The 12,881-nt window shown below is 37.0% G+C and overlaps 1 protein-coding gene across 1 annotated transcript; it reads right to left on the reverse strand.

The window, feature by feature from the left end:
- Window positions 1-5,322: 5,322 nt before the first annotated feature.
- Window positions 5,323-8,648, reverse strand: LOC104420239 (glucan 1,3-beta-glucosidase-like). The gene is made up of 8 exons (XM_039302151.1): window positions 8,551-8,648; window positions 7,925-8,044; window positions 7,636-7,824; window positions 6,662-6,820; window positions 6,400-6,569; window positions 6,088-6,237; window positions 5,524-5,934; window positions 5,323-5,453 (listed from the first exon to the last, which is right to left on the reverse strand). The coding sequence occupies exons 1-7, from the start codon at window positions 8,590-8,592 to the stop codon at window positions 5,538-5,540; spliced, it is 1,227 nt and encodes a 408-aa protein (XP_039158085.1). The 5' UTR covers window positions 8,593-8,648; the 3' UTR covers window positions 5,323-5,453; window positions 5,524-5,537.
- Between the last annotated feature and the right edge of the window lie 4,233 nt (window positions 8,649-12,881).

Raw genomic sequence — 12,881 nt, forward strand, 5'->3', positions numbered from 1 at the left:
AGGTTCACAGCCTTGAGGGGCAACTCGAACTCGGCTGCCTGGGCGAGGATCAAGGGAAGAAACATGCAGAGAGAACAGAGCGTCACGAATGGGTGGCTATAACAGTGCGCCATTTCTAGCTCGCTCCTTTGCTGTGACATTAAACGAGTGGGAGAACCAACGCATTTATAGACTTCTACCTAAAAGTCTTAAAGAGTAAGAAGACTGGTTTTATGTTGACGTGACCCATTTGAGAGGAATCTTGTGATTGATGACTATTATGCAAGAACTCACTCTACACATTAAGGCTCCATTCGTTTCGCAGAAAACGTAGCATTTCTGAAAAATATTTTCCAAGAAGTCATTTTTTAGGAAAATGCAATTATTTTCCGATGTTCGGAACCTAAAAATGAAATATAAAATATTTTTCGCTGTTCGGTAAGGAGAATGTTTTCCTTCATATACTCTTTTTCATTTTTTTTAAATGGATTTTTCATATTTTAAAAAATTGATTTTTAATGATTTTTTAAAATTGATTTTTAATGATTTTTAATTTTTAAAATCTATTATTAATTTTTTTTCTTTTTCTTTTTTTCTTTGTTTTCCATCTCCTTCTTTCTTGGCCGGTCGCCGGCCACGGCAATGGCCCACGACTGGCCATCGGTGAGCCTCAAGCTCACCGACGAGCACGAGGCTCGCTGCTCACTAGATTGGCAAGCACAAGCGTCAAGCTTGAGGCTACCAAATCGACGAATGTGAGCTTGAGATCAACGAGCTCGAGGTTCGCTTGGCGACTAGCCAATAAAGAAGAAGATGGAAAATAGAGAAAAGAAAAAGATAAGAAAAGAAAAAAAATAAAAGGAAATGAAAAGAAATAGAAAAGAAAAAGGAAATTAAAAATAATTCGAATTAAAATAGAAAAAGAAAATTAAAAAATAATTCGAATAAAAAAAGAAAAGAAGAAGAAGAAAGGGGAGAATGAAGTGGGGATTTATAGAAGTGTGAGATAAGAGAGATTAGGTGAGGAAAATGTTTTTCACTTTTCAAAAGTGGAAAATATTTTCTCCTAATTTAGAAAAAAAAATTTCATTTCATGGAAAATATTTTCTCCAAGAAATCCATCTTCCGTGAAACGAATACGGAAAAATCCGAAAAATATTTTCTCAAAAATTATTTTTCGCAAAACGAACGAAACCTAAGATAAAGACTATTACATTTGGTCTTGAGACTACGGAGATTAAACAGTCCGCTGTCCTTTTAATATTGCAGCAGGACAGAATATGCGCATTAAGATCAAAGAATATTGCATTTGGTCTTCTTTGCTGCGACATTAAACGGTCCACTGTCCTTTTAATAACGCATCAGGATGCATCATATGTTTAAGACAGAATATGCACGGTAGCCCTTCCCTCTTGTAAGGAACCAACGGAACTTGTTAAAAACGCTAATGCTCCGAGGCCGGCTGAATGGATCCATGGTATTCGACCATTCCCCTTGGTCAAAGGCATCATTCCGTGCGATGGGGGATGTACGGTCGGTGCGTGAGTGCCGATGCATGGAGCCAACAGCCTTCCGTTTTGTTCTAGTCTTTGCTTGGAGGATCGTTTTGTGGTTAGTGATTTCTCAAAAGAGAACAGAAAATCTGGGAAGAATTGCTTTTCCGAAGCCAAAAGTAGAGTGAGGACAAAAGGAACAGACACCTACCCCAAGCGACCAGATTCCAAGGGTTTTGGGAAATAGGCGAGGATTTGACAGAGCACTTGGAAGGGGAGAAAAGGAACCGGTACCCCATACTCGCTAGTGACATGTGCCCATATGGGATACCTAGGGTACTAGGTCCCATTCCAATCAGGACCGACGATTCATGTTTTTACACTGCGCTCGCGTCGATTACTATGTCATTACAATAATATATTGGCACAACCGCAAGATGTTATTTTGGCGAAGGTATCAATTCGTTTGAGTTTCAAATTAGGTCTACCTTATCAAGTTTTAATTTTACTCTATAAATTCATGCCATGTTCATATTGTGTTTTTGTGTCCCATCGAGGATTACCGCCTTAGTTGCACGTTGGCTTTTAACACATTAAATTTTTTTGCGGAAGAATGCACCGAAAATCCTAAATCCAAAGCATTCTAATTTAGGTCTAATATCACAAAAATCCCAAAGTGACTTTACTATAAACTAATTTTTTGACCAATTAATAATACACTTGCAATAAATTTACTCAAAATTAATTTTTTGAACATCAAAAATCCTAAATTAGTACATTTGTAATAAGTTTACTCTCTATTTTTTTTAAATTAGAGTAATTCACAATTATGATAAATGGAGAATAAAACCCAAAATTGATATATTTGTGAAATGCCATGTGTCATTCAACTCAACATTTGACAGTAAAATTTAATAAAAACTAACAAATGGCAAATTTATCACGAATGTATAAGTTTATGATTTATTGTAATAAAAATAATTAATTTAGGTTTAATTTATCATAGTTGTACAAATTTTGGTTAGTCATAACCTTTTAATTAATTCAATTTTATCTTGGATCCTTTTTTTCCAAAAAAAAAAAAATACGATAAAAACCTTTTGATGAATTTTCATATAAAATTGCCTATGTGTCACTAAGAAATAACAGGATAAGTGTGTTGGAAGTTTTAAAAATGGAAGTACAAATCAATTATAAAACTTTCAAAAAGTGTAATTAAGTCCTAAAACTTATTACGGAAATGCAGTTGAGCCCTAAAATTTTTAAAAAGTGCAATCAAGTCATAAAACTTGTTAGATTAGTCAAATCTAAGTTCTTCCATTGATTGTACTTTTTGAAAGTTTTTAGGTTTGATTGCATTTTCAAAATAAGTTTTAGGACTTGATTACACTTTTTGAAAATATTAGAATTCAATTGCACTTTTGTGACAAGGTTTAGGATTGCTAATACACTTATAAAAAAATCTATATAGGATCCTTAAATTGCATTTTTCAACGTAAGTTTTAAAACATAATTTCATTTTTAATTGAACCAAATGAATATTTTAGGACTCAAATAAACTTTTTATCAAATGATAAGGACTTGATTGAACTAACTAAAAAAATTGAGACTTGATTGGAATCCGTACATAAGATTTAGGACTTGTTGACAACTGTATCATTTCGATCCTACCATTCAACTATGCTCTTATTTTTGTAAGCCATATCATATTTTGCATATATGATCAATTTGATAGACCTACTCGATCTTAAAGGGAATCTTCTGCAGTTGCACACTCAAGTTATTACTTTTTGATCTCGTGTTGTTGTTGTTCGTGATTATTTTGATACACGGATAAAAATATCACTCATAAGGAACTCATTTGAAAAACTACTACGTAAGATATTTAAATAATTAGTGAACATGTCATATCATGGAGTCATCGTAGGCATCTTGACTGTTACTAATTTTTATATTATTAAAAAAATACATCGTAGAATATCGGTATAATAACTTGATATTTAATATAGGACAAATAAAGATTCAATCAAAATGCGTCATGAATTGTCTTCAATCATAATAGACTTTTTATTAAATGATAAGGACTTGATTGAACTAACTTCAAAATCTGAGACTTGATTGTAATTTGTACATAAGATTTGGGACTTGTTGACTATTGTATTGTTATGATCTCGTGTAGTCGTTACTCATTATAGCTTGATTATTTTTATACACAGGTAGAAATATCACTCATAAGGAACCCATTTGAAAACTATTATGTACAATATTTAAATAGTTAGTGAACATGTCATATCACGGAATCACCGAACTCGGTGATAGATTTAGCCGATTGACTTGTATGATACTACTTTTCATAATTAAAAAAAAAAAGTCAAAGAAAGTCAGTATAATAAATTGATATTAAATATAGGACAAAATAGATATTCAATCAAAATGCATCATGAGCTGTCTTCGACCTTTTTCCACCATTGTGGGAAACTCTTCCATCTTCAACAATCGCTTCTCAGCTAGTGAATCATTTTAATTCCTTTTGTGATTATTTTCTTCAAAAACAGCTAAAACTAGTTACTATCTCGATATCTATCTTTTACACAATATTTATAAAACTTAATTTTGATCTTGAGCACTTCATGCAAATTATACATCATGCTATAATTTATCAGAAAAAAAGTTGCATTGTCTTTTCTTTTTAGCCATCAAGTTATCTTTTAACAATCGATCACTTCAAACATACTTAAAATTATATTTGGGAGTATTTTACAAAAAGAAAATGAAGAGAGATAATTGCAACGGGATTAGCCATTGTTTATAAAAGTTGCTGGGCCATTCAAGGAGCCCAAAATCCATTGAGGAAATTGGGCTTCCCTGTATTATGAAGGATCTCTATTGAGTTTTCCTATAAAAGACCAAATTTCGAAAAAGCCCTAACTTTAGGTCCAATCTCAATTATTTCTCAAATTTTTGTTTACTAAAAAGAAATTTCCAACTTTTACTCTAATTCCAAATTTGTCCGAAATTTCTTAATAGTCGGACGGTAATATAAATGCAAAGACTTAACCAAAAGAGTTGTTTGAACGCTTTATATTATTTCTACCCTCTCCAGTATAGTCAATACTCTATAACACCTCAAATTTTATGAACAATGATTTGCTATAGCACCTTGAAATCCTAGGTTTAGGTAATCCACAATATACAAACACGATCATAAACTTAAAACACCAAACTGGAGTGACTACTAATTGATTTGGATTATGTCAATTGGACATCTAAATGTATGTGAAAAGGAAATTGGTGTTTGAAAATCTACAAATCTTAAGTTGGGGATTCGATCACGCGTCAGATGAATTCACATCCGGCAATGATCTTTTAATTCAGTTTGAAATATATTATGACCATAAAAAAGATAAAAATGGCAATTACGATTTTCTGTGAAAAAATATAGAGGGACTACTGTTTGATTATCCTCACTAACAAAATTGTGAAAAAAGAAGAAGGAAAAAGTCATGGCCTTATCTTTCCTCCGACAAACCGACATCACCATTGAGAGAGAAAATCGAACTTTCTGTCGGTGAATATTCTTTTTTTTTCACCAGAAAAGCACAATAGGACTAATCAGTCACTTTCAATCTTTCTGGAATGCCAAAAAGAAGGATGTGGTGGAAGCATGCTCAAGCTCAATCTTATTTTATTCAAATAAAGTCACTGGAAAGGCAACTTTGATAATACATGATTCTGTAAAAAGATTACCGATCTGTTCTTGGTATTCATGATGACATAATCCGCTTGATGAGGATGAGAAATCAAACTAGATCTTTATGAGACCGTCTTGAATCATCCGCTTGAGATTCCAGGTATCGTCCTTGCACCTATAAGACCAATACGCCCACCCAAAAGTGGCACGCCCGTAAACATCTTGCTGAGCCTTGGCAAACTTTCCCGAATCCTCCTTTGTTTTCCCGTCCAATGTCGAGGTCCATTCCCCTGCAAAAAGCCAATTTAGCTCGCAAAATGTCATGACATGTATGTACTCTAGCGCACGCGTCATGTGTACCTGTATGCTCTATATTAAACATGCTCCTGTTGCTTTCTAACCACATGGTAGGACTCACCAACAAAGCTCAAGGAGCCGTTTGCCGGGGTTACGTTGCTCAGATCGGAAGCTCTTTCGTTATAGATGTAGTCAATGTTCTGCTGCAGACTCCACTGTTGAAACATCGGATCAAAGAGGTTGTAGTAATGCAGGTCGATGACGACTCGGCTCAAGCCTCTCACGAACTGAAGGAGCTCTTGCGAGTCGGCTGGTCCCAACCGGTTGGACATGATGACATAAGCATTCGAAGTGTGACTCCTCACGGCCTCGTAACCTAACTGGTAGTATTTAGTAAGATCCTCGTACGTGACACCTGGAGCTAGAGGCTCGTTCATCAGCTCGATCGCAACCAATGCCGGGTGGTTGCCATATCTACTTGACAATCATAAGGGAGAATGCTATGAAACATCTGATTATAAGATCTAGCATACTAAATATCAATACCAATTGTTGCGATTCATCAGCAATACTAAAGAGATATATGTCATGAGGGATTTGTTTAAATTGAGAACTCATCTGCCAGACCTTGCTGCTAGGAAGTCTATAACTTTCACGGTCTCCTCAATGTAAGAGTCACCCCATTCCAGAAATCCATCTCTCGATGCGCTATGAAATTGGCCGTTTTGAGATCCCGGAGCAGCGTGGAGATCAACTATTACCTTCATACCATGCTTCCTGCAAAAAGAAAAGTTCAATTGTTCAAGGTTAGACTCACAAGATTCTTGTAACTTCGATGGACCGACTTAAGCAAAGACCGGCTTCCTTTAAAGATCCTCCATTGCACACTTTCTGTTGGAGTTATTCAACTAAGATGTAAAAGTATCGAAAGTCGCTTACGCTGCCCATGTAAATGCGTTGTCCAGTGCATTCAGCGAGCCTCCCACAAAAGGCACTGGCGGCGCCGGATCATACGCAATCCACCATCCTACTGGAATCCTCACGGCAGTTAGACTATTGGCCGCCATAAATTCAAAGTCCTTCTCGGTAATGTAATTGTTCCAATGATCCTGCAGAGCAAATTTGTTCAGAGATTACTGATCTACTTAGTCACTGTATTTCTATTTCGTGCTTACTTTGCCACTAATTAATTAGGGATTACCCGTAGGTGTTTTGGGGCAGCACTGGGGCCATATGCATTTGTTATTTGGTATTCACCTTGTAAAACGAAGGTAATGTTCATTTCAAAGATCGATGGGTCATTGTCATCCCAACTCGAGCCTCCAGTATAATCTGCCGTCACTTCCGTCAGCGACTTTGCCTGATCATCCATACTATATTAGAGAAAATCACATAAATCAATGTGATTGTATCCAATTAATAACCGGGAATATGGGGACTCTATCGATTATCTTTGATCAGGAATTTTGGATGATGGAATGGAAATGCTTTTGTAATAAAACAGTTTCTTTCGATTAAGAGTAAAGTAATGTCGTTGCGGATATGACTGTTCCTTTCATTTTATGAGGCCTTGCCGTTGCAAAAAATGTGTTTATGGTTTATAGAGGACGTAAGTTTACTCGTCGTATTGCGTGGAGCGTCGCTGTTGTTTTTCAAGCAAACTAGGGGTGCTCATCACGTCCTCTCAGCGTCAAGAAAGTGCGGAAAGCGCCCATGTAAGACGTCACAGAACAGTAGATCTCAACACGAGTGCCATGCCGCGTTTCAACAAACACCATTGGACTGATGCATGACAGTTTCTTATTTTTATCAAACTCTACTTGGGTCTTGATCTTATATTAACGTGATGGGTGCAATAAATTAACAACAGATAGCTTCGTGTAATTTCTGCCGTGTAACTGGCAATGCAGACAAGAACTTTCTATGGTGCTGCGCTATTCTGCACAACAACGTAGTCCGGCGAAATTTGGACGGTCAGAGTGAAGAGATTATTGTCAACGATTTGATGACAAATCACCACCGACAGACCGTCTAATCGAAAACCACTCACTGTCAACCACTGTATGGGTTAGAACGAAATACTCGTGAAACCCTCTATGACACCGAAGATCAGTCATGTACACCATAATACCATAGTAACTGCAGAAGTCATAGAAGCTGGAACAGGGGAATTACCTGGAGAAACATCCCATTAGATGATTGAAATCGAACTCGATTGGGATTGTCCGGTTTCCTGATAATGTCGAAAGTCTCTGAGGCGCTCGGGTTACCAGAAACAGCGACAACCGTTCCTTGGCCTTGCAATCCGACAAATTGCTTGTTGAAAACTCTGAGGTTGAATTTTTTGTCGGAAATCCTCCACAGCTGCACCATAGGAAGTGAGCGAAAATTATGTTGGATGGCATGTGAATCTTTTGAGCTTGTCTAATGACGATTGTCAATTTGGTGAGACAGAAAGCCACACCCTGAAAGTTTCCCAGTCAGAGGGCTGATCGCGATTGGCGACAAGGGTGGCTCCGCCGCCGTTTTCAGCACACAGGAATTTCCCGAGCTTTGTCGACTTGAACTGCACTTGAGTCCCATCCTACCATTGAAACATAAGCAGGAAAATGCGATTTGGTTCATCTCATTGGAAGAGTGAAGTGATATTTTTATAGACCAAACAAATAACAGTGTATATGCACATACTGGGTGGGGGGAACAGAGTTCATATATACAGGTCGAACCAAGTTCATATTTGTATGTCAGAAATCTGGCAAAATGATGGAAAGAAATGTTTCGTTAGAAACAAGTTCTGTTGACATTTGGCATCTTAATTTGACAAAAGTTTACACCTCTCGTGTTAAAATCATGTGCTAGTACATATAGACATATGCCAAACAAGATCGTTTTGTAACTGTATCATTCTCAAATATCGTAAACATTAAACTGTATCTAGTGCAGGCATATGTCATATTGGACCTGAGAAGAAACTTTGCGATCATCCAACAATACTAATCACGAAACTATGATAAAAAAGCATGCTAGAGAAAGGATAATAACAATCTATGGAGCATTACCCGATAGCTCTTTTTATCTTTAAAAGCTTACCAAGAGCTGTCCTTTGAGTCCATCGAACCGAGAAGGCATCATCCACCCCTCGGTGACAAGCCAATTTCCGAGGTTCACAGCCTTGAGGGGCAAGTTGAACTCCGCGGTCTGGGCGACGATCGAGGGATAGAACACCCAAAGAGAACAAAGGAGCAGGAATGAATGGTGATGACAGGGCGCCATTTCTGGCTCGCTTCTTTGCTGTGACATTAAACGAGAGGGAGGGCCAACACATTTATAGACTTTTACCTAAAAGTCTTAAGGGTTAGAATAATGGTTTTGTGTTGACCCATATGAAGTAGAAATTTTATGTACTTACCAAATGCCTCATTTTACTCAAAAAAATTTCCCCAAAATAGAAATAGAAAAAACTATTTCTGAAAAAAAAAAAAAAACTTTTATCTATTCAAAAAACGTTGTCATGTGCAACCTATTTGCAAAAACTCACTCTACACGCTAAGATGAAGAATATTGCATTTGGTCTTAAGGCTATGGAGATTAGATCATTTGGACCGCTAATGACATGAGCTCCAAGATGGAACTCGCATGATTAATATTTCATATGATATATAGCCGTACGTTTTTGTGACATTCTGAAAATTCAATTCTGATTTCGATTGGATAAGTTAGCCCTTTCATCGACGCGCCTATAACGTTTTTCTCTAAGTTTGCCACTCATGAGATAACCGACTTATCGGTGAAGTCATTAAAGGATTTTAATGTAATAGACTTGAGAATTCAACTAGAAATCAACCGCTCGACCCCGCTAGTCCGCAAGGGTTATTATGGCACAATTAAAAATCGATCAAAGACCGAAGATGGGTCAATTTCGAGATGTGTGATTCAAGTGTGGGTGATTCTATCTTATTGCAAAATTCTCGTCGATCGGCACTAAACGATTTTCTGTCATTTTGGGTACCTTATGTCCATATTTGAAATTTTGAGATTTTCACGACCACAAAAAGTCGTCAATGTGTCGAAGAGGTACGTATGGTTCGAAGAAAATCAACCATGGGTCAATTGCACAAAAATTTCTAAAAGCTACTCGGTAGGTTAGATCACACTAAAACCGTGTCTGATTGAAATTAACAGCGAATTTGAATTCGATTTCAGAAATCGAAAGTTCTAACGTGTCATGAGTCATTCTATGAACGTTGACTCACCTTTTGAGGAATTTTTAGTGAGTTAGAGATTTTTACGGAAATCAATTCAAACGATTCGGAAAACGAACGGAAATTCGAATTAGCCAATTTGAATGAATTTTTGTCATTTGGTGTGAGTGAATTGGTGAAAGGAAATTTCATGGGCTTTTTCCACATCAAATCGGACCTCAATCGGAGAAGTTCATTCAGAAATCGGATTCAAGAAGAAAATGAAATAGAATTCGGATTTGAGAGAAATTCGTGAGATAGAGGGGTTGTCTCATTTTGGTCTTCAATGGGACTTCAAATTGTGCAAATTGATGTTAAAATTGGCTTAGGATGACCAATTATTCTTGTTGTGAAGCTGAGTAAAAATATAACTTGTTTTATTTAACTTCTCCTCCCCCTCATTGGTCCTTCTATTTTTCTCCATCCCTTTTGACAGCAAGAAGGACTTGCATTCTGCTGCTCTATCAAATTTCTCAGGTATTTACGTGCAAGTCTTGATGACAGTAGGCACGTGGACATTATCTTCAATGCGTTCTAGTTTGAGGGTCTCAAATGAGATGGGGGAAAGGAAACATCCAAGCTGCAAAATTCGGCACGGCCACATGCTTCGCGCGGATCTGCGCGGTTCCACGCCTTCTCTGTAGCTAGCAAATATGTCGGGGTTGTCCACAAGCTCTCTTATCTGCTAGCAGAGTGTTCAGCCAGTCGAGGCGAGCGGGAACAATTGTGACTATATCTATCTTGCCAGAGTTTTAGAAGCAATGTAGTTACATCAACGCCATACCGAGTTTTCATGCTGACAATGTTTTCTAACCCGTGTCCTCCCATTCAATCATGGATTTGAAACTTTTCAGGCTAAATTTGCAAAACTTCAAAATGTTTAAGATTAGATGGACACAAAAAGAAAAAAAAGATTTATAACTAAATTTGCACAATTAAAAGATTTATAACCGAATTGACCGCCCTAAATAGATTTATGACTTTTGGATAATTAATTTTTTTTTTTGTAATTTAATGTATGTAGAAGTAAGAGCTGCATTTGTTTCACTTCTCTTTCGGCTTAGACACTAATTTTTTTTTTTTGACCATTATATCTTGTGGAGTCCACCAATTCTCGTGCAACTCTATAAAAGTGATTTCTTTTTTATCTAGTCATTTGTTTCTTGTTTTTCCTTATGGGTCCCACTTTATTTCTTCTTCTTTCTTTTCACACCTTTGACGTCTGAGTTTGTTATTCACTTTTGCAAATCGTCTCTCTCGCAAGCCATTATCTTCCTTCTACACCTCCCACTTCTTATACTTCTTCTTCTCCCACAAATAAGCATTTGCAATCCTTAAAAGAACTGCTTTTTTCAACAATTTGTGCCCTCGTCATTCGCTACCAAAAGTATGGTCCTAGCGAAAGCCTCTTTTTTTTTTTAATTTTTTTTTCCTTTTTGGTTCTCTTGATCTCAAATCATGCTCTTTCCAATTGCTATTGAGTGTTTCTTGATATCTTTTCTTAAAAAGTGAATTTGAGTTTTGGATCGTAGAAATGCTTGATCATGGGTTTTGATCTTATGATTAGAGTGTAGCATGCATCAAAATAGTGCTTGTGAATTAACTGTGCAGTTACTTTATGGTTTGTAGTGTAGTTGCATCCTATAGACCGTTGCTCCCTCTAGGTTAGTTTCTTACTATGTTTCCATAAGTTATTTATCATTAATTTTGGGTTGCTGTGTTACTTCTAATTAATTGATATGTTGGAAATAATGACACAAGATAATCGAGAGATGATTTGCAAAATGAAAAGTGTAAGGAGAAAAAAAGAAAAATAAAAGAAAAATAAAAAGCATGAAATAAAAATAAAAACACTATAAGGTTTTACAAAAAGTGATGGATCCCATAAAGGATAATATGGTCAAAACAACAAAAGAAAGAGTGTCTAAACCAAAAGATGAGTGTAAAAAGTGCCGCCCAAAACTAAACGTAGATTTGTCCTTAGCAGCAATACATGGCGTTGGTTAATTTGCCAAAAGAGCTATTGATCAAGTCTTGTTTGCATATATCCATTTATAATTTGAAGAAATAATTAGTTAGAAAAAAAGGAAAAAAAAACCCAGCAAAATAATGTGAATTACTCTTCAAACAATCTTAGCAAAAGAAAAATACATACACATGTGCGCGCGTGAATAGGACACTTGATGATCACCTCTTTCAATTATTAACCTAACGTACTAAACCCACATGAATCCTGGCCCCATGCCCCGCCATTTTCTCCCCCACCCAATTTGTAAGGGGAAAATACTTACCGTTTGGGTTGGGGCCCGCTGCACCCCTCGCCCATTCATATGGGAATCTTTACTTAACACCATGGATACACACCAAAATAAAACAAACAAAAAGATTTTGATTCTCTAACTCTTTTGCAAAATGCGACGCTTGTCGTGATCGAAGATACGTCAAACACAATTAATTTCTTGGATCAATTTCTTGTCAATAATCACCATGAGAAGGCCATCGTCAATGACACCATGCATCAATCAAAGAGAATATGAAGTCAGTAAAACTCTCGGTATTCTCAATTCTCATTACGGGTAAAAGCCAACCTTAACAGCTAGCATATGAACTTATGTCATGTAAATCATATTAAAATGTCTTCAGATTGGACAACGGTAAAGAGCATTTCACAGCCACATCTCAGACACATTTTATCGAACAAGTTTCGTGCGTTGTATGAAAGATAAAACTGAGCATCAATGAATTCGGACTACAGTTACATCCACCCAGAAACAGCCTGCGATATGTCTAATCGTTAACATAGACTCAGAAAAAGTTGATTCGACCCTAATCTGAAACACGCTATCTCGGTTCTTCTCCTTCACCAGAAAAAAGCACAACAGGATAAGAGGGTTGTGTGGATTGATGACAGAAGCTTCGATCATCATTAAGGATCGAAGTCGCGGCCAAGGAACAGATCTCGAGCGAGACCTAGTCGCTTCACGACTTTAAGCCATGAACCCGAGCAAAACGGGGCGAGTTCTGTGTTACGTCAAAGGTCGGAACTGGTGAAGGAGGGATGGGTAGGAGCAGAGCCCTTCAGAGTACTCTGGTCAAGAAAACAAGGGCGAACAGAAGCCTTGGTGCGATTGCGGGAGGAGTGGGGTGACCAGCAGTGAAGAGCGGCGACGGCCGCGCGTC

Source organism: Eucalyptus grandis, chromosome 9, assembly GCF_016545825.1.
Source record: "Eucalyptus grandis isolate ANBG69807.140 chromosome 9, ASM1654582v1, whole genome shotgun sequence".
Lineage (NCBI taxonomy): Eukaryota > Viridiplantae > Streptophyta > Magnoliopsida > Myrtales > Myrtaceae > Eucalyptus > Eucalyptus grandis.